The sequence below is a fragment of the Pantherophis guttatus genome, chromosome 3 (assembly GCF_059756535.1).
Source record: "Pantherophis guttatus breed Tessera chromosome 3, ASM5975653v1, whole genome shotgun sequence".
Taxonomy (NCBI): Eukaryota; Metazoa; Chordata; class Lepidosauria; order Squamata; family Colubridae; genus Pantherophis; species Pantherophis guttatus.
The window spans coordinates 163,943,977-163,970,173 of NC_142065.1; the positions used below are offsets into that span (position 1 = coordinate 163,943,977).

General features: G+C 40.0%; 1 protein-coding gene across 32 annotated transcripts in view; it reads right to left on the reverse strand.

Annotated features, from left to right (window-relative positions):
• PTPRM (protein tyrosine phosphatase receptor type M) overlaps positions 1-26,197 on the reverse strand; it is a 467,288-nt gene that overhangs the window by 296,418 nt on the left and 144,673 nt on the right. For all 32 annotated transcript variants that reach the window (XM_087890425.1, XM_087890424.1, XM_087890423.1 and 29 more), the window contains exon 3: positions 2,320-2,588. In XM_087890425.1, coding sequence (XP_087746551.1) covers positions 2,320-2,588 — 269 coding nt within the window. The remainder of the gene's footprint in view (positions 1-2,319; positions 2,589-26,197) is intronic.

Consider the following 26,197-nt stretch of genomic DNA (forward strand, 5'->3'; position numbering starts at 1 on the left):
TGTCAGTTAAGGCCACTATTTTGTTCTATTTTTATTCTCAAAGTCTCTGTCAGTATTTTTAGCAGTGGTGACTGAGTCTCACTGATTCTGTTTGAATCAAGTGCCTGTCTGTTTATTGTTGGATGTGTACATAAATCTAAAGGATGGCTATTTTTAAGTAATGCATAAGCTATTATGACTTTTTTTGAATTCCAAACAGAATTGCCACTTTGTCTAGAGAAAGCTAAATGAAAGCATTATAATCCTGCAGTTTCAACAATAAACCTATTTTATTTATACTAAAGTTATGTTCACAGCTCTTCCGTAACATAAAAGGAAATAAGATTATGTATTTAACCGCTTGAAGAGAGCTAAATTGGTCTTGAATCAAATTTGAATTAAAGTTTGAACTACATTTGATATTAAGCACTCACTATATATCAGGAGTCTCATTTACTTTGGCCATGTCATATGCGGGAATTCACTGGAGAAAGAAATTATGTTTGGAAGGGTTAGAGGTAAAAGGAAAACAGGCCGCCAAAGAACATGGTGGCTGGATACTATCAAAGCTGACACCCGACAGAGCATAGAAAAACTCAAAGAAATAGTGCAAGATTGGAAGATGTGCAGAGACCTGGCCCATAGAATTGCCAGGAGTCAGACTCAACTGAATGGATAACTACTACTACTACTACTACTACTACTACTACTACTACTACTACTACTTCTTCTTCTTCTTCTTCTTCTTCTTCCTTCTTCCTTCTTCTTCTTCTTCTTCTTCTTCTTCTTCTTCTTCTTCTTCTTCTTCTTCTTCTTCATCATCATCATCATCATCATCATCATCATCATATATAAGGCAATATATAAGAGTTAAATACTGATGTGAAACCCTGGAATGTCTAACTCCCTAAACATTTCATTTGTAGAAGCAGCAATGAAGCTCAGAAAGTTTAAATCTAATTATCATTAAGTAAGAATGAAGCTGGAGTTCTCCTAAATATCTTTCCTAGAGACTAAGCCATACTGAGTTCTTATTTTCAAGTAAACATGATTAAACATGCAAAGAAATTAACATAAGAAAAAAGGATCTGTCTATTCTTTATAATACCTTATAATATCCTTCAATCAAAAAGAGTCTATATACATACGCAACTTTATTTTTTTTATAGCTGTAGATTTTGAGATTCATAGGATTCATATTATGTTTGCTTTTCAGCAGCCTATTTTCTTTCACATAAAATATAAAATAATGATCTATACACAAAGAATATGGAGTATATTTTAGAGTTATGCAAATTGCCGGCATGTAGGTATATCACCTTAAAGGCAAAAGGAAACTAATAGCCATCAGGATTGATAATTTAATCAGCTACAAGAAAGGAAATGAAAACCCATTCTGCATGAAAGTGAATGAAAAGAATAAACTATTTCTTATACAGCAGAAGAAATAAAAGTTGTGCCAACTAAATCAAAGACTTTTTTAAAATAAAAAATAGAAGAAATGTCTTGAAGTTATCCATTATTAATCAGCATCTGGACATAAGAATAAACAGATCATACATGAGAAACGTTTAAATTACACATATCAAGTTTATATTACATTCATGTAATATCTAATTCTATCTATATCTAACTAGTTAGCTAAACAGCAGCAATTTATTCAAGCTATTTTTATGCATTTTTAGTGTACATCTAGAAGAAATCTCCTGTACTTATGGAAAACTTACTAGTGGACCACTTACTGATGGACAGTCCGTAAACAAATCATTAAGAAGAGATTAAATAACTACCTAGCTAAGAAACTTAGATTTAAATGCACATGATTTAACATGAAGACCGATATTGTTTCATATAAGCCATGGCTTAGAGAAATAATTAATAGCTGCAACATATATCTTGAAAGGAAACAATAACAATGTTCAGAAGGCCATGCATACTAAGAAGCACTTCAGTAAAAATTTCTAAATATAGAGATATAAAACACCACAACATCTACAGAAGTGTGACATACACTGCTTTTAAGATTCTTGGGTCTATTCAATAAGCATTAGTGGGAGTTATCTGCCTGTATTGTCTTCAGAAAAATAAATTCCAAAAACAAAATAAAAGTATTTTTCAAATAGAGAAAATAGTATTTTGGAAAATGAAGAAAATATTTTATTGGGCCCCTAAAGAATGCCATCCTTCATCCTTTTAAAGAAGGTACTTTGCTCATCCAATACCTTTGTAAATAATTTTATACAATAATTTATATAGCTCAAATAAAGGCATGATATAAATTGACTAAACACTGAAAGGGAGGAAGAATGTTTCATAAGTTAAAGAACAAAAAAGCAGTACCTGGTAAAAGTTTGGCCAAAAGGTGCTGACAGCCAATTCCACTCTATTCCAAATACCAATAGGAGCATCTGAGACATTCCAAACTGGATTTCCAAGCTCACCGTTATTAACTTTCACATAAACATTCAAAATTCCAGGACTGGAACCACTCTTGCTGGAAACAAAAAAATTGAAATCGATGCAATGTGTGTCATTTTCCTTTAGTTGTGGCAGCAAAAGGTGGGCTTTTTGGCCAATTCTTTCAGTAGTGTTCACCAACATGAAAGATCCTGCAGAAAATAAATAAAAGAAAATAAATAATTAATTGGAGTTTAGATCGTTTCCCACTCCCAATTTTTTCTTTTGCTGCCATGCAATTTTTGTTGTTCTACAGAAATATGCAAAATGGTTTAAATTTGAAGCATTTTAAGAATGGTCATTCTAGAATTATCAGAACATATTTCAAACTTGAAACAATTGATTCAGATTTAAAATCCTGAAAATGTTTTCTGTAACCTTACTATCATACAATTATAATATATTATAATTACATATTGCAGATTGATATTGTATTAGATCCTGTAATAATTTTGAAACAATGGTAGAATAAAGTTTACTTTGGGAAATAAGCAAACCACCAAACTAGAAATAAACTACTTACTAGTTTTGAGATTCCATTCATAGCTAGGAAAGTTAGATATTTCCCCTGATTTCCTATATATTAGAAGGATAAAACAATATTTTCTTTTTAAAAAGTTGTAGAATCCTTAAGAAACAACACAATTTACTCTTGTTATCACTATGTGGATCAATTAAATCCATATAAGACACTCAGTGTCTTATACAGGTAGTCCTCAGTTAACTAGAATAATTGGGATGTGGAGCTCAATTGTTAAGCAATAGAGTGATAAAGTGTGGTATCATGTGATTGTGCCAACTTACAACAGTAATTCTGGCAGTTCTGGTGGAAGTGAATCCCATGCAGTCATCAAAGATGACATCATGTGATCGCCATATGTTAGAAATTGAGAGTGAAGTTTACAAATGGTGATCATATGACTACAGGATCCTGCTTCTCTTGTGGTTTGTGAGCTGGCTGCCAAACTCAAATCACAATCAGTGTGATTTGTGGATGAACCATCTGTAAATCTCTTCATTCAGTCATATTGTATCTTTGAAAGGTTGTTGAATATGGTAATTAATGAACGATTACATGTACTGCATGCATAATATATATTTCAAATACTTTACATATGTAAGTGCAGGATACTGTATCAAGATCAAAAGTCCAGATGAGCTACACATGTCAATGACATGTTCTAAAGCAGTGGTCCCCAACCCCCGGTCCGCGGACCGGTGCCGGGCCGTGGAGTACCTGGCACCGGGCCGCGCAGCGGCCGGGGGACATGAACGCTGCAGCGCAAAGGCTCCTGGGCCATGCGCAAAAGCTCCTGGGCCGTGCGCAATGGGCCGTGCGCAAAAGCTCCTGGGCCGTGCCCCCACCCCTGCGCGCGCTCAGCGGGCCGCGGCGATAAAAAGGTTGGGGACCACTGTTCTAAAGTATACATAGCTTAAATTATATATGTTCTGTCCCCAACCCCACGCACACACACCAACAGACATTCAGGAGTTAAAAACCAAACCAGCCGGCAAAATTCTTTTCCTTATGATAACGGAACTTGGCAACAACCTAATGGCTGCCTGCCAAGAGTTTATTATTTACAAAGAGGAGAGATAACTTCTCCCCACTTCTGATACATCAAAGGAAAGCAGCTCAATAATTACAATCAAGTCCAGAGATAATCCAGTCTTAAAGCAAAAGTCCGGCAATGCAGAATGGCGTGGAAGCTTTCAGCTTTGTTCGTCACAAGGTTTGACTGGCCACCATGCTCCCTTTTATATCCTGTGGGGTGTGGTCCAGTGACTCAGCCTAATCTTGGACACGCCCTTTCTTCTGTTGCGCGTGCTTATCTCTGCGAAGCTGGCGTGGGTCCAGCCAAGACTCATTACCCTCATCACTGTCCATCTGTGGCTGCTTGGCCCTGGCCCTATCTCTTGCCCTTCGGCGGACACCGAAGGCATTGCCAGAGAGGAGGGTCCTGGAAAGGGAGGCCTTGCCAACTCCTCCCCTTTACTCTCAGAGTCCTCTCCTGACAATGACACAGGCTCCGGTAACGGAGCCACAACAATATATAGGATACATAGGACATTTTTTCTGCAGTGCTGTTTCTTGTTATATCAGAATTTGGATAAGTGCAGAATTATTCTTCCATATTAAAATGATATGAATATTAATTCAAGTATCAAAATCTAAAAGTGTAGGAATATAAAGACTACTAGTCCAAAGCAGACTTGACTGAAAGCCAACAAAACTGATATACCTAGTAACATAATATTTTGATGCTATGATATAAGGAATAAGGAAAATGGACTAATAATTGAACTACTGAATTGCACTGAATTTGTGAAGAAGGGATCAGTATGAAAGCAAAAGTTCAAAGCCAAATTTATGTGTTCAATGAAGAAATCCCACATCCCAAGTCCTGCTCTGCCGCCTCATCTTGGTGTATGCCAAGAGCATATATTTGCAAAGCATGAAAGTCTTCTTAGCTGCCCAGTTAAAGGAAACAGGCAGCAGTGATACAGGAAGATGCCTGATGCAGATGATCACTTTAGCGACAATGCTCAAGGCACCAATTCATACTGCGCTGGAGAAGACAATGGTAAATCACTCCTCTATTTTTACCAAGAAAACCACATGGATAGAAAATATAAAATGGTTGACATAATGAAGTAGGAAGGACCCCTTAATTTGAATGGAACTCAACATATTACTGAGAAAGACCATAGAATATTCTAGACAAAAAGATTTTGCTTCCTGAACAGTTGGGTGTACCATGCAGATTTTTGCTAATCACAATAATAACCGTAATTTAACCTATCACAAACCATTTTATAGAAATCTTCTGTTTTTACACAATGGCAATGTACACATTGGCTATGTTCCACACATTAAAAGAAACATACAAAAACATGAAACCGTTGTTGAAGCATATCCAGTAAGTCATTCTGAAAATACATTTGTGTCCACTTTGAAGTAGTCTATCATAATCACCAAAGGTTTTTTAAGAGGCAAAACTTGAAAAAAATGATTGCCCAGTAATGCTGGTGGCACAGAGGTTAGACTGTAGTATTGCAGGCTAACTGTGACCATAGCCTGGTGTCCGATCTTAATGGGGTTCCAGGTTGGCTCAGCCTTCTATCTTTCCATGGTCAGTAAAATGAGGAGCCAGATTGTTGGGGGCAATATGCTGACATTGTAAACCGCCCAGAGAGTGCTGTAAAGCAATATGAGGCAGTATGTAAGTCTAAGTGCTATTGCTGTTGTCATTTTGGAATACTAATACTGTTTATGACACAGCTAGATTAAAGCCTTTGGGATGTCATGTTGCTGCTGTTATCATATAGGAAAGAAAAATCTAACAGTGCAGAGATGGAATTACAGTAGAAACATAAAATGTATGAAGCATGAACACAAGAAAGCTCAACACAGTGGAAGTTGAAATGAAATGACTGCACACTGACATCTTAGGCATCAATGAATTGACATGGACTGGGACCTTTTCAGTCAGAAGATCATAGTATTTATTATTCAGAACATGAAAAACAAAGATGAGGTAATGTTACTTTACTATACCTTTTTAAAAGGTATAGTAAGAACAGTACTTGATTTCAATGCAATCAGTAAATAATGTCAATTAGACTTTGTGGTCATGCTCCATGTTTCAGCTACAGATGCAGACAAAGAGGAAGTTGATACCTTCTATAATAAAGTTAAATTTGAAATTGACAGAACATGGAAACAAAATATGCTATTGTGATTGGATACTGGAATGCCAAAGATGGAACCATGAAAGACAAAAATGTAGCTGGACTGTATGGTTTAGGAAAATGAAATAAAGCAGAAGATAATGTACAAATTTCTGCCACTCCAATTATTTTTTCATAGGTAATGCTATATTAAAGGAATGCGGTGGCTCAGTGGCTAAGATCTGAGCTTGCCGATCGAAAGGTCGGCAGTTCAGCTGTTTGAATCCCTAGTGCTACGTAATGGGGTGAGCTCCCGTTACTTGTCCCAGCTTCTGCCAACCTAGCAGTTCGAAAGCATGTAAAAAATGCAAGTAGAAAAATAGGGACAATCTTTGGTGGGAAGGTAACAGCATTCCGTGCACCTTTGGCGTTTAGCCATGCCGGCCACATGACCATGGAGACGTTTTCGGCCAGTGCTGGCTCTTCAGTTTTGAAACGGAGATGAGCACTACCCCCTAGAGTTGGGAATGACTAGCACATATGTGCAAGGGGAAGCTTTACCATTACCTTAATGCTATCTTATAACAACCAAAATTATGCCTCTATACATTGGACATCGCCAGATAAGAATATGTAAAAATCAAATTGCCTCTATTATTGCTAAAAGGAATTGGGGGAATGTAATTATATCATTAAGGACTTCGCCAGGTGCTGACTATGGAACAGATCACAAACTTCTCATTTGCAAGCTCCAATTTAAGCTGAACAACAACAACAACAACAACAACAACAACAACAACAAAAGAACGAAGAAGAAATTCAATTGATTTCCATGATATGAACCTAAACTTATACCCACCCATCCCCATTTTCAAGGAAAACATCAAGAATTGCTTTAAAGTCCTGAACTTCATTGACAGAGAACCAGATAAATTATGGAACGAACACAAGAATTTAACAAGTTCCTCTGAAAACAAATTCAGAGAGCTATTTTCTAAAGGATACCAATGGACAGATAGTAATCAAATCAAAGGAAGATGGAAGGAATATACAGTAGAGACCTCAACATCCAAGATATTTTAGAAGATATTCCTTACTTACAAGGGTTTCTAGTACTAGAAAATGAAGTTAGATTAGCAGTTCGGTCATTACCAAGTTGGAAGGTTACACAAATTGAAGGAGTGCACTCTGAAATATGATAAGCAGTAGAAAAAGAAGTAGTAAAAGCTCTAACCATGCTCTGCCGGCTAATCTGAGGATCAACATAGTAACCAATTGAGGTTTGCAATTGACCAGGAAGAGGTCAATCTCCACTTTATTTTTCTTCATAGCATTTCCCCACAAATGCAGGGTCTGCTTTTTTTTTTTTGTTGTTGTTCTTGTTCTTTCGGATAAATCAAGTCTTGATCTATCCAGTAATTGTTGCCCAAGCCTGACATCATGGGCTGAGAAAGAATGGCTGGCCCAAAATCACTCCATCAGTTTTCATGCTTGAGGTGGGACTAGAACTGACAGACTCCTGATTTCTAGCCTGGTGCCTTCACTTAACCATGAACAAAATAGTTTCCATTCAATGGTAGTTTTAAAATCCTTAGTTTTCAGATGTAAACAGAAGTGTCAAGAAGGAGAGAAACATATAAAAGATTAAACTCATGGTTTATTATACTGAAGAATAAATCTAAAATCCTAAAGTTACAAGTAACATGCAGCAGCTTGTCCCACTAACAGCCAGAAAGAAGCAGCTCCCCACTACGTCTGTACTCAGCATTTGTCAGCTTACTTGGTTAAAAAGAGTAAGAAATAACTTCATAGAATGACAAAAAGTACTTTTATTGAGATTGGTTATAACAACAGAGTGTCGCAGGTGTGACAGTGGTGTTGTTGACTTAACAAATGTTTTGTTGCCCTAGTAACAGATCTTACATATCTTTACCAAGGTCATTTTCCTTACTCTTTAGAGCAGTTTTATAATCACCTGTGTATATTCTTAGCTACAAAAGTTATGCCTCATGATCTGGCTGATCATTGTATTTCCAATGTCACTTTCAATTTATGGCATCCTACTTCTTTTCATGTGCTGTTGCTTGCATCCTGGTTTCACTATGAAACTAATACCATATTGCTTGAACTTTCTTAATTTCTTTCATCCTATGCTTTTTAATTAGTTTTCTCATATCTGAATTTTATTATTAAGTAATTAGCTTGTAATTTCAACTATTCTGTTCTTCCTTACTGGATTGCCTAACTCAACTTGACATTTTTAATTAGAAGAAAATATGAAACAAGTACAAATTATTTTATACTATATACAGTATACCAACAAAGTACGTATTAAATGTTGAAGAAAATAAAGGAACTACCAGTGCTTCCACTTTTGATACAATCCTTTGTTGTTGGAACAATCCAAAACCTAGAAGATTGTACTGGGCAACTGACAAGACAATGATTTTCTACTACATGAGACTTGGCTAGTTGGATGCCACATTGTGTGTGGAAGTATGTGTGGAATTTGTTAAGCTTTTGTGTCTGGAAAAGGGGGGGAAACACCTTTTGTTGTTGTTATTAAGGGTTATATCCCTCAGTGGTAACCTTTTAGAGCAGGGGTGTCAAACTCGCATCGTCACGAGGAACATACTAGCAGTAATTAAGCAATCAATGGTGGATTCTGAAACATTATTATATTGGCAATTCATTTCTTTTCTACTCCTAAATCTCATTTTATCTGTCTTTCTAAAGCAGCTGTTTCCTGAAAGAACATATGAAAGAGGCTTTAGAAATTTGACCAAATCTGTATGCAAGTGTACAAAATTACTGAGTGAGATCAATTTGGCACTTATAATGAATTAGTATGATAATGATCCATAGCCTTCATAAATTAGAAATTAAAAAGCAAAGCTTAGAAAAGTATCCAGGACATATTACAATTTTATTACTGTTAGGGTATGGGTAATTTTCATACTAAATATGTAATTTTCATACTAAACATCTGTAAAAGCAAGCTACAAAACAGAGCAGACTTAATCTTAATTTGCAAAATAATAACACTGTACCAAATGATCATTTGCAATAAATATTTTAGAGGTTATATCTTTCTTCATTAATAGAGTAAAACTTTTGCAATATTTGATCACCAATATAAGCTATCACTGCAAAAGTATTTAAATTAAGATGGACTGCTGTAGAGTTCATTATGTTTTATCCTTCCATTCTATAAAAATTTGGATATAATTCAATAACATCACTTACAAAATACCTTCAGTTTTGGAGGTATCTAAGAAAACCAGAAATTACAAAATCCATAGCAGTAGATTACTGAAGCATATTCAGTGTGAAATAATTAGTTGGCTGCTTATATTGGTGATGAGATATTATACTTCGTGGAATCTTTAGTACTCTCTGAGCTTGACATTTCATTATCAAACTAGGTAACATCTTCAGTATACATGTGGTATTTGCTTTCTGCTTGTATGCAGCAACTTGCGCTGTCAGTTTGGGTGAGGATATTCTCCCTGTTACCTTCTTGACTAGAGCATCATTTACTGCTTGATTGTTTTTCTGGACTTAATTCCTGCTGGAAGGGATGTCTTCTGGCCTTCCTTCCTTCCATCCATCTTTCCTTCCTTCCTTTTCTTGAGTCTTTTGAATGGTGTATAAATATGGTTTATTTCTATGTGACTATTGATGGCAGACTTGTCGGAATGCCAAATTTACAGGAATTCCCTAGAATTTTGGGATGTGGCTTGGACTAGGATATACAAAGTTTCTCAGTTGAAACTATATTTAGTCTATCCATATGTTATGAGATTAAGAAGTTTTTCATCATGTCTTCTGACTGCTTCTTGGTGTTTATGGATTGTCTCTGCTAATCTTCTGCCTGTCTGTCTACACAGTGGCTGTTATAGTTCTTACACTGTTACATTGTAGCTGAGTCTGATTTTTCTTCTTGCATTACTGGGTCTTTTGGTTCACTTAAATTGTTTAATCAATACAAGCTCTGAAAAGAGTAAGATTGCCATACACCAAAAAATATTTCAGAAATAACCAACAGATTATTAGAACCACATGCCATCGCTGTAATGTTGTAATTGTAACAAACCAACAAAAGCCCTTCAAAACATCTTAAGTAAAATAAAATCATGCACTGCAGTGGAAAGTTTTGTAATACAGCTCTGCTGTTAGCTTCATTAAGTCTCAGAAAAAGAACGATACATTGAAAAGGTGCATTTTTGCAAAAAGAGGGGGGAAAAACCATATTGACTAACCAGCTTTATTAAAACTAAATAAAATACTGCTTTGAAATGCTGGTTGGATATGTGCCTTTATACTTGCAAATATAAATAACTGTAGTACAGCTGGGCAAAAGCTGTTGCATAGTAAACAAGGGTTTTAATCTTTTCCTAAACAATATAAAATAAAATACAGCTTTTTATAAAGGGTGCTTAATTTAAACTATTTATGCTCTTTCCAGGATGCGCTAGTTTCATATATTTCAAAATGCTAAAAAATACAAAGTCAAAACAAAGATTGCTAGTGAACAATAATCACTTAACTAATCCCAAATAGAAGGATGCTGTCAGCCCTGCAAGGTAGACCAGAATTGAATACCAAAGACATGAATACTAAAATTACTTTTATCATAAGGTTACACTAACATAATCTTGAAATGCGCCTCCCATCCCTGCTTTATCCTAAAAAGAACTAGGGAGAGTCATATCTGAGTTGCTTTCTCAAATTACGTTTCTGCTTTGGACTTAATTTCTCTTAACTTTGGCTATGGCACTTCTTCCACATCCTCAAGGTTATTCTCACAACCCATTATACATGACAACTTGTTTTCACTTTATTATTTTGCTTAAATCTGATTACTATCTGCAATATTTCAAATATTTTCCAACAAATTTGCACAAAAATCTTAAGGTTTCTGAGAACTGTTTATTTTGTAAACAAAAACATGGAGCTGTAAAAATCATATATAGCATCCATTATCCATTTATATAATGATAAATGACTCATATTCTTTGTTAGATATTATGTATTAACATTTTACTGTACTTTTGAAGTATTTGTAAATCCTGTAGATAAGCCATCCTGAGATTCAATCAATGAGTTTTCTAGTTTTAATTGTTGCCCCTTTCCAACTCTACAGGTAGTCCTCAATTTACAATCACAATTGAGCCCAAAATTTCTGTTGCTAAGCTAAATAGTTAAGTAGATTTTGCCCTATTTTATGGCCTTTCTTGACACAGTTGTTAAGTGAATCACTGCAGTTGTTGAGTTAGTAAAACGGTTGTTAAGTGAACCTTGCTTCCTCATAGGTTGCAAGTGATGATCACATGACCCCAGGACACTGCAACTGTCATAAATATGAGTCAGTTGCCAAGTGTCTGAATTTTGATCATGTAGGGATGCTGCAATGGTCATAAGTGTGAAAAATGGTCATAAGTCACTTTTTCAGTGTTATTGTAACTTTGAACAATCAGTAAACAAACTGTTGTAAGTCAAGGACTACCTCTATTTAGATCCTTACCACAGCCAGACATTAAAGAAAAACGAAATAATGACTATACAACTCCACTTTTAATTTTTATTGACCCTAGGAGTAAGGGTGCAGATTAATCCTTCTTTCAAACTGTTTGTTTATGAATGCGCGCGCGCACACACACACACACACACACAAGGTATAAATGCACACATGCATAACTAATATAACTACAAGTTTCTATGAAGATAAAATTGTTTCCATCTGCAACAACTTTGATTCAACTGTTTTTGCAATAAAACGTACAGATAAGCCTATTAAACAACTTGGAGTTGGTAGAAGAATTTCAACATTGAACAGGATATTGATAAGATATGAAATGAAATATAATCATTGCATGCCTATTCAACTGTGCCTTCATGATTTACTAGATCTCTCAAGGGAGGCTAAGTACCATATCTAGAAGTGATAAATATTTCTGTGGGAGATGATGTATATCCATTCCTAAAAAAACATAACCTGGACATTAATATTGTTGGTTACTGAGCAGTTACTTGCAAGCTTCTTAGGCAGATTGTCAAAACACATAGTTATTCTGTTATTTATTTACTTTCTATACTACTACATTCCATATATCCTTCAAATTCTGATGTATTCCCTAATCATGGCAGCTGGGATGGGTAGGATATTTCTAGAAGGGATGAACAAAAAACGTCTATGCAAAGAGTGTACAATCCCAGAAGATCCAATAAAGGGTTGAAGGTTATCCAAGCTGCCAGCTAAAGTAGCTGGCACAGGGCAGCAGTGATATAGGAAGATGTTGGAAGTGGAATTAGTTACAATGGTAAAGGGATCTTTTTATACTGTGCAAGAGAAGGCAACAGCAAACCATTCTTGTATTTTACCACGAAAATCACATGGATAAAAAATACAAAATGATTGACAATAGAGGGACCTCTGGCTGACGTTGTGGCAATATCAGATGCAGGGAGGGGCTCTCAGCATTCCCTGTACTGAGTTCTCCCTGTTTGTGGATTCCGAAAGGAGCCAAAGCACCTTGTAGGGGTGGTGAAGCTAAGGAGGGGCATCCTGAGAGGTTGCGGAAGAGATTACAACCCTCCTGAACCCCTTTTTTTCCTCTATGCCACTTTTTTTCCTCTATGCCACAGCAAGGAAAAGAGGCAGCCTAAAGATGGCTGCTTCGAAGCTGGGACAGTCAAGAAACATTTAAGAACTGTACTGGAGCAGAATTGATGAACAGTGTCTGGAACTGGGTGAGAAGAATCCTTTTTATTTAAAACTCAACCCCAAAAGAATATCCAGGAAAAGAGAGGCTCACTACTACTTTTAAAAGCAGCAATTTAATATTTTGAGAAGAATTTCAAAATTGAATGAAAAAGAATCAAACGGAGAAAGGCAAAAACCTTTAAAAATACAGAAAATTGAATTTCTAAATTGGACAGGCGTTGTTTTGGATAGGCATTTTAAAATGCTGGAACTATTTACTTAAAAACTAATATCTTTATATTTTGGATTGTTACCATTAAAATTGGATAAAACTGGTTAATACTAAATTTGACCTAAGAGTGCCACCTGCTGGCAAAAGGAAGGCATAACACATTCCCAAAATCCTGGAAATACTTGGCTATTGGGGATTTAAACATGAGAATAAGAAGACACTATTATTAAAGTGACCCCTGAAGGCTACAACACAAGACTGAATTTCTAGATGGATTTATGCAGGTTCTGGAAAAATTCTTTGGGATATAAAGATTCATGAATATTGAACTTTTTGAGAAGTGACTTTATGTTTGAATATATGGTTTTTGGATTATTGAACAAAAGAGGAACAAAATAAAATTAAACAAGACGCTCCATCAGCAAGACAGGAGTGGAATTTGGGGGAATATGGCATCAATAATTCAAAGTATTAAGGATACTTTGACAAGAAGCTACAAGGAGATTATGAATAAAATGCAAAGCATAGATGGAGAGCTGGAAAACATTATACAAAGGACAAGGAGTGATCAAGGAAGAGGAGGAGCCAATTGAAAGAGCAGATGAAAAAACAGAACAGAAAAACCAACAAATAAAATAAAATGACAAGGAGGAGATAACCACAAAAACAACAATCACTGATGAAATAAGCCAAGGGAGAGTATTTTAAGGGAATTAAAAAAGGAAATGGAGTTGCAGGAATATTTTTTTGAAAGAGAGATAGAGGCAAGAGTAGATATTTTGAAAATTAGACAATGGAATAGGGCAGAGAAGTGAGAAATGTTTAAAATGACCTGTCACGATACAGACAAAGATCCAAGAGAGGAATATGGGAGGCAAGCTAAGAAATGAACAATTAAAGCTTTAAAGCGAGCAAGAGACAATGGATAGAAAGGAAATGTTTTTAAATATAATAGTGGCATAATTAAAAATTAGAATAGGGATGCAAACTAGAGAGAGAGGGATTAAGGAAATACACATTTTTATATAAGGAGAAGTAATAACAAGAGGGGAAATCAGAATTTGAACGATGGTATTATCAAGTATGCTTGAATAATATGGTGATTGGCATAAAAATAACATATTGAAATATTGAATAATTAAATAATAACTTAACATAAATGTGTAGTATTATTATTATTAGAACCATATAAGCTTGCTAAATAACAATCATAAGCTTGCTAAATAACAATCATAACAATTATGATTAATAATATTTTATTTGCAGTAAAAGGAATGACAATCAGAATATGGTGATTGGCAAAAAAATAAAATATTGAAATACTGAATAACTAAATAATGTAAGATTATAATTTAACATAACAGGGACTTGCAGGACTCAGCTTGGTCCTCAGCCAGCTCCAGGACCCAGCAGTACCCAACTTTCCTTCCTGATTTTTTTTGCCATTTCTAAGAGAAATGCCCAGCCAATAGGAGGGTCAGTTTTCCCATTTCATGATCCTATAGGTTCTGTATTATTAAAGATATACCATTTTTAAGGAGCATCCAAAGGATCCCAATAATGTCCCCTGTTTGCAGAATAGCATGAGCTGCCTCTGAAGAAAGATGAGCCTCATGTTGGCCAGGCACTTCTCTCAGAGATGACAGGAGAAGGGTAAGAAGGACCCAAGCTCTACCCATTCACATATATTTTTTGTGCTTGTTAATGAAGATTCCTATCCGTTTTCAAGTACTATGGGGGATGGGGTGAGGGGCAACCTTCTTCCTATTCGGTAAATAGGTATCCTTAGACTACTAAAAAAAAATCACTGTCTCTCATGCCCTGGTCATCTCCAGAATGAATTATTGTAAAGCACTCTGGGCCTGCCTTGAAGAACAGCTGAATGGTGTAGAATGTAGCTCTGAGGACAGTTATATGTGCCTCTAAGATGGCATGTTATGCCTTTGTTGTGTGAGCTACACTGGTTGCCAGTTTGCTTCCAAGTGCAATTCAAGATGCAGGTTTTGACCTTTAAAGCTCTACATGGCATGAGTCCAGGTTATTTGAGGAAATGTCTCTTTCCTAGTTATATCTATCCATCCCACCAGATCCAGCAAAAGAGATATGCTTTGGGTCCTTTCTATGAAGACGTTTGATCTAGCAGGACCCAGAAGCTGTCCCTTTTCTCCTGTAGCACCACTGTCTGGAACTGTTGTGGCTCCGTTACCTGAGCCTGTGTTATCGGAGGGAGAAGGCTCTGAACATGAAGGAGAGGAGTTGGTCAGGCCTCCCTCTCCAGGACCCTCCTCTCTGGCAATGCCTCAGGTGTCTCCTGAAGAAGAAGAGATTGGCCAGGAGCCAGGTATCTCCTCGCAGTTGGACAGTGACAGAGATAAGTCTTGGCTGGATCCACGCCAGCGACAGAGAGACAGGCGCGCGCAGCAGAAGAGGAGGCGTGCCAGAGATTAGGCTGAGTCACTGGACCACACCCCACAGGGGATAAAAGGGAGTGAGGTGGCCATTCAGACTCTGTGACGTACAAAACAAACTACTAGCAAGTCACATTGTATCTTTGAAACAACGTTATCTGCCTTGGATTTAATACGGACTGGACTAGACCATTCTTGAACTGTGTGTATCTTCTTTGGGTTTATCTGTCGGAGGAACAACCCCTTCCTCTATGACTAAAGTTCTTGGCAAGCAGTTACTGGGTTGCTGCCAAGCCTCTTATCGAAAGAATTTGTTGTCTGCCAGTTTTATTTATCTGACTATCTGTTTGTGTGCGTGTCTGAGACGGGGACAGAACAGGAACATCATTCCTCTGGAAAGCCTTGAAAACATGATTTCTCAATCCTGGAGATCCCATGGCAAGCCTGAAAACTGGTTGAATGATGGTTGGATGAGACCTAATAATTGTATCTTGTTTTTTTACACTTATTTTTTTTTTACATTTTTACTATTGTTATTTATTTTGTTTTTTAATATTGTGATGTGGCTTTAATTATTATTTTGCTTGTAAGCCTCAAGAGTAATTTTTTGTGTTAATGCCATTTTGTCTGCTTTGCTATATGAATACCTGCTATGGTTCAGTATCCGATAGTACCATTCAGTATCATGATGGTATCAGTCAAAATATCAATATCTACAAAGATACAAGGAAGATACAAGAAACATGCTACCTATTTAGTGATAAATACAAAATATAACTAAAGTTTTCCTGGGTCTACCAGGAAAGAGAAACAGTGAAGCTGAATTGCAATAGTGATTTTTCCATTATTTATAAATAATTGCTTAGACTGGATGTTGCTTACCTGAACATCCTTTCTGGGCGCGCTGCTGAAGAATCCAAGAGCGTGGGTAATATCCCTCAGCTTGCCTGAATTACTGAGGGTATGTCACTTTAAGGACTGTTGACTCCTCCCCCGGGGACAGGCTGAGGCTTAGTTTCTTTCACGAAGGATAGCACAAACGAAGAGTCAAGACCATCCGGGATCGACAAGCAGAAGCTGAACAGGAAGGGTTGGATTCTTCAGCAGCGCGCCCAGAAAGGATGTTCAGGTAAGCAACATCCATTCTCTGGCGTGCTGCTTGGAAGAATCCAAGAGCGTGGGATGTAGCCAAGCAAGTATCAAACGGGAGGGAAGGCTGTCTGCTCCCGGTTGGCTGGAGTCAAGATGACAGATTGCGAAACACGTCGTCCGAAGGATGCCTCAGCCGAAGCAAAGGAGTCAACTTTATAATGGCGTACAAAAGGCGTAAGCGAAGTCCATGTGGCTGCTCGGCAAATGTCCAGAACGGAAGCCTGGGTGGCCCACGCAGCTGATGTCGAGGCGCTCCTTGTTGAATGCGGCAGGATGCGACTGGGCGGAACCTTGTTGTGAATCGAGTACGCCGTAGAGATGCAAGCTTTGAGCCACCGCCCAATGGTGGACGAGGTGACTTTGTGTCCCATGGAAGCGGGTAGGAAAGAAACAAAGAGCGCTTCTGACTTACGGAACGGTGAAGTCCTCTTGATGTAATGCCGTAGAGCTCGCCGGACATCAAGGGTATGCCATTGGGCTTCTCTGCAATGTCGAGGTTGTGGACAAAAGTCCGGCAGGACCAGCTCTTGTGCGCAATAGTAGAGCGAATTAATCTTGGGCACGAATGCGGGGTCCAACCGGAGCACGACTCTATCTGTATGAAAGAAGCAAAGATCGGGACGGACAGACAGAGCCGCAAGCTCGGAGACCCTCCTAGCGGAAGTAATCGCCACTAGGAATGTAACTTTCAGCGTCAGGTAACGAAGAGGGATAGAAGACAGAGGCTCAAAGGGTGGAGCCATCAGTGTCTGGAGCACCAGCGTTAAATCCCATGATGGGTATCTGTGGACCACCAGCGGCCACAGATTGGTGGCACCTCGTAGAAAGTTTTGAACTCTCGGATCCAAAGGCAGCGGACGGCCTGGTGATTTTGACAAAACCGAGTTCAGGGCAGCTACCTGCCGTCTCAGGGTGTTAGGCGCCAGGCCATCGTCCAACCCGTCCTGGAGAAATTCAAGAAGAGCAGGGACGGAGGCTCCGGCCGGATCGACGTTGTTCTTGCGACACCAGTGACAAAAGGCTTGCCAGGTAGCCTCATCAATTCGGATAGTAGAAGCTCGGCAAGAAGCTTGCATGGTGGTAATGACCCATCTGGACAGGTTGTCCCTCCTCAGGAGGTCCCTCTCAAATGCCAGACGGCCAGTTGGAGCCATTCCGGTTCTGGGTGTAGAATGGCCCCCTGGCTGAGAGAGACCTTGTCCTGGAGTATCCTCCAGGGTCGGGAGACCGACAGGTCTAGCAGATCCACATAGCACGGCTGACGCGGCCAGTGCGGGGAGACTAGGAGTATCTCTGCACCCTCCGACAGGATTTTGCGCACCACCCTCGGGATGAGGGGGAGTGGTGGGAAGGCATACAGGAGGCCGGGGGGCCATGGGCATCTGAGAGCATCCGTCCCTTTGGACCCCATGTTGGGGAAACGGGAGAAGAACAGAGGGAGCTGTGCGTTGGAGGGGCTCGCAAACAAGTCCAAAACAGGGGAACCGAACCTGGCCAACAGTTCCTGGAAGAGGATCGGATCCAAGCGCCACTCTGCATGATCGATCTGGGAACGGCTTAGCCAGTCCGCCTGTGTATTGTCCGTCCCAGAGATGTGTTGGGCCGAAATGGAGAGTATGTTCTTCTCTGCCCATGAGAGGAGGGAGATCGCCTCATCCAGTAGCGGTTTGGAGTGGGTGCCGTCCTCCCGATTCAGATGTGCCTTGGCCGTGGTGTTGTCCGTTAAGACTAGCACATGTTGACCCTGGATGTCGGGTTGGAAATGGAGGAGGGCTAGGTGTATGGCCCTAAGCTCTAGCCAATTGATATCGTGTTGCAGGTCCATTGGTGACCAATGGCCCTGGGTCACCTTGGCAGAGAGATGGGCACCTCACCCCAGAAGGCTCGTGTCTGTTGTTACAGTTATTCTGTTGGGCTCTTGAAATGAGCACCCCCTCGAGATCACGGGAGAAGTCCACCAACACGGGGACTGAAGGATCGGGCCAGGGAGCTGGACCCACGACTTGGAGTTGCTGCCCAGGGCCTTCTGATACGGGAGCAGGTAGTGGGCGTGAATGGAGGCGAGCGCAAGGCACGATGTTGATGCACGAGATTAGCTTCCCGAGCAACTGGAACAATTGGAGGATGGAAGCTGACCGGGAAGAGTGGATCTGAGCGATTGAGGAGGCAATGCTCAGACGACGATCCGGGGCCAGGAAGACGTGGCTCGAGGCCGAATCGATGATGGCCCCGAGGTGCAGAATACGATTGGTGGGCTGCAGGTGGCTCTTTTCTAGATTTAGGGAAAACCCATGCCATTGCAGGGTGTCTTGTACAACTTCCAGATCCTGGAGAGCTTTCCGGTGGGAATCGGACAAGATTAGGATATCGTCCAGGTAGCATAGTACTCTGATGGGAATGAGTTGTAAGGAAGCTGCTATTACTGCCAGCACCTTGGTAAAGGTCCTGGGGGCAGACGAGAGGCCAAACGGCATGGCCCTGTACTGGAAGTCCTGATTGTCGTAAGAAAATCATAGAAAACGGCGATGGGCCGGTCTGACCGGTATGTGGAGGTATGCCTCCTTGAGGTTGATTGAAGTCATCATGTCGAATCGTCGGATGCAGGACAGGATCAAATGCAGGGACTGCATCTTGAATTTGTGGTAAGCGATCAGTTTGTTTAGCTCCTTCAAATCCAATATCCCTCTCCAGGCCCCGGAGTTCTTCGGAACTAGGAAAAATATTGAGTAGAAACCGGTTCCACGATGTTCGATGGGAACCGGCTCTATAGCGCAAATGTCCAAAAGATGTTGGATTTCCATGGACATCAGGCGCCTCCTCTCAGGGTTGTTGGGAGACTGGACATCGGATGAATCTGTTTGGAGGACAGGAGGCGAACTCCAGTGTTAGGCCAAGCTGAATAGTTTGAAGAACCCATTTGTCCGTTGTCGAAAGAGCCCATTGATGAAAGAAATAACCGAGACGACCGCTGATGGGGTAAGGCTCGGAGCAGTCATTTACCTCGTCGGTAAGGTCGGGAACCCGCGCCACAAACGGGGCGTTTGGAGGGCTGTTGACGTCTAGCGCGGTCACGAAATGCAGACCGGTCAGAAGGGCGACCATAGGAGAAAGACGATGGTTGGTAAGTGGAGGAAGTGCTGGCTGCAGGCGTGGGCCGAAAGGACTGTCGCTGATTGTAAGGCAGATAGCGGTGGTCAGCTCTGCGATAAGAGGATGGCATGATCTTCCGTTTGTCCTTATCCTCAATGAGGATAGGGTCCAGCGCTTCTCCGAAAACTGGGAGTCTTTATATGGAGCCGAGGCGAGCCTCCATTTAGATTTTACATCTGCCCGCCAGTTTCGGAGCCATAACAGACGACATGAGGTAACGGCTGACGTCAGTGAGCGGGAAGCGAACCTAGTTGCTGCCAGGGCCGCATCGGCAGAATATTCGGTGGCGGCCACTAGCTTGTTAACATCCTGGTGAAGTTATCGATCGTCAGGTGGAAGACGCTCTTGGAGCTGGCGGAGCCATATCAGGGAGGCCCTGTTGAAGAATGAAGCAGAGGTAGCAGCCCGGATAGCCCAGGCTGCCGTCTGGAGAGCTTTACGAAGCACAAGCTCGGCCCGCCTGTCCTCAGATCTTAACCCATCCGCAATGTCAGCAGAAAGAACCGCTGAAGAAGTCAAGGCGGAAATAGGAGCATGCACAGTAGGCAGTGCGAGCAAATCTTGCAATGTGGGAGCCGAACAAAATAACTTCTTGTCGATGCCATTGGGTGAGGCAAGAGCTCCGGGCTGAGACCAGGGACGTTGAACCACTTCAGAAAAGAGCTGCAGGCATGGAATGAAGTCCTGGTCCTGCTGCGGAATGGCAAAAAGAGCGTCGTGGGGATTGGAATCCTTCTGGCGTTCAGGGAGAGCCTTGGAGGCGGCTAACTGTGTAGTGGCAATGGCCTTACGGAGCAAGGCCTTGAATAGTGAGGGTCGGAACAGACCCGGAAAGGTCGGTTTCTCGGGCAAGTCCTGCTCATCGTCCGACAGCTCCATATCCCTGACGTCCTCATACTCAAAGTGAGAATCATCGCTATGGTCCAACTCCTACAAGGAATATTCAGTGGGGTCAACCTCTGCCTGAGGGGCGACTTGCCTAGAAGAGTCAATGAGGCAGGCATGAGATGTACAAGCTTGTTAAGAAACTTGGCATTGAGGTACTTGTGGGGGTATACCATGAGGGAACCCCGCTGCCATCATCCTGGAGAGGGTAGTCGAGATCATAGCCTGTATATCATAATAACCAGGTTGAGAACCATCAGGCAGACGGAGTCCCGCTGCCATCGGGGTAAAGGTAGCTTCAGGTTGACGAGGTGGTGGTGGCTGGGCAAGAGGAACTGCTGCAGTGGATGGAGGTAAGACAGGTAAATCGGTCTGCTGACCCAAAACGATCACTTGCGGTACAAGTGGAACCCCTGCTGAATCCCCATGAAGGAGTGTCGGGGCCGGAAGCGGATCAGGTGGTTGAGGAGATATGGGCGTCACTGTAGGAGGAGTGACCGATGTAGCATGCGTCTGAGCATGGCATTGTGCCTGGTCAAAACGACGTTCCAGGGCATCATGTCTATGCTTAACGACCTTGTCCTCCGCTTTAGATGACTTGTGAGACTTGGACGAAGAGGATTTAACAGAATGTGAAGAGGCCTTTGAGCGCTTCTTAGTCTCCTTTTTTGAGGAGGTTCTGGAGGATTTAGCCTTAGGAGAACTAGGAGCCTGAGACTGCTCCAGATCTGAGGAGAGATCAACATCAGCCATAGTGAGACAGGAATCACTTCGTCCCAAGTAGTATGAATAGAAATGATATTTATATTAATTTTTTTTGTTTTTTTTGAATCAGAGTAAATTTGGAGGAAGAGGAGTGGCCAGATGATAAAGGATCCTCCTCTAATAAATGGTTGAGCAACGAACTGCGAGCCAGGTAATAGAGAAAAAATTCCCTATACAGTGATAGTGAGGCAACAGAAAATGGCCGCACGGGATCACGATGAATGGGGGATCCCTGACTGTAGAAGGCCAGATGAAAGCCAAAGGCCAGCCGGCTCAGGCATGCACAGGAGCTCAATCTCAGCTGTCAGGTGTTTTTTTTTTTTTAAAGGTCCGAATCTGCTCACACGGGAATCCCAAGAAGACAGCTCTGCCGGTGAAAGCAAAGGACAAAATGGCGGTCCCGCGGGAAGAAACGGCCGCCCGGAGACGTTCCTGCAAGGGCCAGAGAATACTCCTGTATTCTACTCACTGTGCAAGCGCCACTGAAGGAAATAATAAAGGCTCGAGGGTCAGGCCAAGAAAACGAGGCACCGTCGTCGTCCCAAGTGTAAAATCCTGGGCACGGGCTCTCAGAAGCAGCCCGAAGCGCTGCCAGTTGTTAAGGGAGACCAGAAAATGGCGCCGCCCCGAACAGTGGCCTCTGCGTGCGGACACTCAGAAGTGTCCCAAGCACTACAGGCTGAAGTAATAGGAGCGATCTTCGTCCAAGCAGCCTATTCGGAAGCTGGCCAGTCTTTGGGACGCAGAAAGCGGCAGCAATCAAACAGCGAAGCTGGCGGCACAATTCAAACGGCACACAGAGATGCCGGTGTCAAGGCAGAGCTCTACGGCGAAAATTTTTGCCGAAATAGCGAAGGCAGGTGGCCAGGGTCCCCCAGCCGACCCCGCCTCGCAGCTGGTAGATCTCTAATAGACTCACAGTCCTGGAGAAAGGTTATTGATGACAGAAGAAGCAAAATTTAGCTAGCAAAGTCCAAAATTGAAGAAAGGCAGAAAATACACTCTATCAGGCACTACTGAGTGAAAGGAACTGAGCCTCAGCCTGTCCCCGGGGGAGGAGTCAACAGTCTTTAAAGTGACATACACTCAGTAATTCAGGCAAGCTGAGGGATATTACCCACGCTCTTGGATTCTTCCAAGCAGCGCGCCAGAGAACAGATAAATCCAAAGCCCTATACTGAAGTTGTCTCAAGTAACTTGCAATACTACGGTTTATTATAGCAGTTTTAATGTCTGAAAATGTTTCAGAACATTTTAATGGAAACACATGGATGTGTTTATTATATTCACAACTTAACTATAGAGAAACTCTCTATGCCAACTTTACTGGTTGATAGCCTCCAAATGGTACGCAGCAATAATAAGTTTCTAACATCTATCATAATCAATTAAATCAACATGATTTTATCACAATTTGTATTAAATCTTAATTATGTTAAATAAATTAATAAAGTACCTGTAACTAATTTTTAAATAAGCCATTCTCAATTTTTTCAGACATTATGTTAACATGCAAGCACTTTTTCAACATAGCTTACAAGAAATGCAGTATATTATTCCTGAAGATTTTGCTACCAAAGAGTTCAGCTACACCTACTAGACTTTACAATTCCTGTGAATGAAGTAGTCTACTGACATTCTTTGCAGCATTGAGCTATAACACAACATTAACATTACTAAATGAGGACTCTCAGCTAGCAGTCCTGATTGTATGTGAGACAGCATGGAATGAACTGAATATGTCATCATGGCATTGTCACCATTATACAGTGATTAATGCCTTCTATGCATGGTTAATGTGTAGCATTACTGGAAGCAGCAGGGTAATTGTTAGAAAGTAATAGTTGGTAGCAACATTTTATTCAGGACTAGTTACATATCAGCTAGTCACTGGCATATCAGTTTTTCCTTCTATGATTGTGCTTTTCATATTTCTGTTTGGACAATGAAATCAGCAATGACATTATTATTCTACAATTTTCTATATAGCTACAAGATAAGCTACCTCTCTCAAAAACAATTCATAGTATTTGACCTTCAGATATAAACAATAAGCCTATCATGCTTACACAATGGTATTCACAGCAATAATAATGAATCTCTCTCTCTCTCCCTCCCTCCCTCTCTCTCCCTCTCTCTTTCTCTCTCACACACATTCACAAGCACTTAAAAAGGAAATAGCTGTTGCATAGGTGTAGAATCCAAGAATAAAAATCTGGTAACAAATTAAGCATTACGCTTTTTTATTCTGATTGGTAGAAGTATGGTTTATAGCACTATAAAATGCCTACTCAGAATAGAATAGCTCACAGTTATGGGGAAATGACTTCCTGTCGAACTAGCCAACGTTTTAAATTTCTCTTATTTTTTTGTGAAATAGGTCACTGGATAATAGGGATAGATTAAATTTGATTTAAATTAATTTTATCTTGCTTCTTCCTTAATTTTGGACTTTTAAAGTGTCTGCACAAAGTTCAGATGTATTTCATCAACATTCTTCCTAATCTGTATTGTGTTACACAAAATTGCACAGTATGGCAAAATGTCTTTCTTAAGCATTTTTACATTATTTCCTGAACTATTATGAAAATTCATTAAATGTACAGTGTTACAAATTTCAAACATCTTTGAAAGAATGTGACTGGTTTGAATATGCAGTCCAAAAGGACAAGTTTTGTAGGTATGTATTAGAATCTAAACAATGCACATTTTTTTCTTAGTCTACCTATTACTATTTATAATAATTTGATCTTGCCACATAGACAATCTTGAAAGCACAACAAAGGAGCCCCTTCTTTACAAAGGGCCCTGATCTGTTGTAAATTAAGTAAGCTTTTTAAACAATGAGAAAAATATCATGTACAATTTAGAAGTAAATGAAACATTTATCCACCTCCTCTTTATATTTTCCCGAAGAATCCTGGAATGGATCTATTCTGAACCTCCCTAATCTATTCTTCCCACTTTTTCTAGCGAAATTCTTTTTAATCATTCTACCCTCCCTCCCCACCCCCACCCCTGTGGATTCAAGGTTGTCTCTGTCACTTAAGTCTGCTTTATCCTAACTAATCAGTTACCAACCAAGTTTCTGAGACAGAATTATTTAATTGGTTTAGGACTTCTCCCTGGCTTTTATCATAATTTCCATATAATGTTGGTTTTCCCCAATGTATGTGCCTAGTCCAACCATAATCCGGCCAGTTCGCTCCTACAGAGAGGGCCTTCTCAGGGTGCCGTCGGCCAGACAATGTTGGCTGGCGACCCCCGGGGGAGAGCCTTCTCTGTGGTGGCATCTACCCTCTGGAACAATCTACCCACAGAAATACGAGTGATCCCAGACCTCCAGACTTTTCGTCGGGCCCTTAAAACCTATTTTTTTCAGTTAGCCGGGCTGTACTGATTTTATGGTTGGTTTTAAAATTTGATATTGATTTTAATTGAAATGTTTTAAATTATGGAGCCAAACTTTATTTAATTATTTTAAATCTATTTTAACTTTCGTGTACGAATGTTTTATTTTGGCTGTTCACCGCCCTGAGTCCGAAAGGAGAATGGCGGTATAGAAATCTGAAAAATAAAATATAAATAAATAAATAATAAATAATCCAACAAAAACTATTTATTATTCAACATTTAAATAGATAAATTATTAAAAGTGAAAGACTATAAATTTGGTCTGATCAGTGGACAAGTTCTTCATAAATTTATTAGAATCGCTCACTTTCAAGAAAATTACTTTTTCACACGGATCATCATAAAAATCATTATATATTTCCTATGGGAGGAAATACAATTAGAATCTCTTTCTTTCTGGTTATAAAGCACTTGGTCCTACATGGAGCAGATTCTTAATATTTTATATTCAAATTATGTGGAATGAATTGCCTTTGTCCATGTGAACTATCAGAAATTTACCTGAAAATCCTAGTCTGTATATGTTGTCAGAGTCAGAAGCTCATTGCAAAATTGCAGTACACCATACTAGAATCCACTGTAGTATCTAAAACACCTTTAAGCTTCTGTTTTCTTCAATATTATTAAATGTCTTTCAGGAGCAAAAGGCAACTTAACAATATATTCTGCTCTCCAGGGATACTTAACTAACTTTTGGTTTCCTTTACCTACATACAGTAGCATCCTGTCTTCTTATCTTTCAGGCATAGTGTTGAAGAAAACAAATCCTTGCGAGCCCTCAGAATAATGGTTTTATTCTCAGAAAGCCATGACCTTTCTTAATGGATTGGAACATTATCTACCTTCTTTGACAATACTGTGATATTTGGTGCTCAGAGAAAATGCACTATTATTTGATCCTCTCGTAACAGAAATTTCTAATTTATTATATCTTCATAAAAGAGAATATAATCAGAATAAATTTAATTTAATTTAATAATTTAATTTAATTTATATTGCCGCCTATTCGCCCATGGCGACTCAAGGCGGCTTACAGAATATAAAACCACATTTAAAACAATAAAAACTAACAAAAAGAATCAAATAAATTAATATAGTACAATGTAACAAAATCACCACCCACTTCCCACCCACCACCCTGGCAACAGCAGATCACACAAGCCATTTAATGGGCTCCATCCCGCTCTGGGTTCCCCAGGCCTGCTGGCAGAATCAGGTCTTCAGCACCTTCTGGAAGAGTATTAGAGTGGGGACCATTCTAATCTTTGGGGGAATGATGTTCCAGAGAGAGGGAGCCACCACATAGAAGGCCCTTCTTCTTGGTCCCACCAGGTATATCTCTCTTGGGGATGGGACCCGCAACATTCCCTGCCTTCC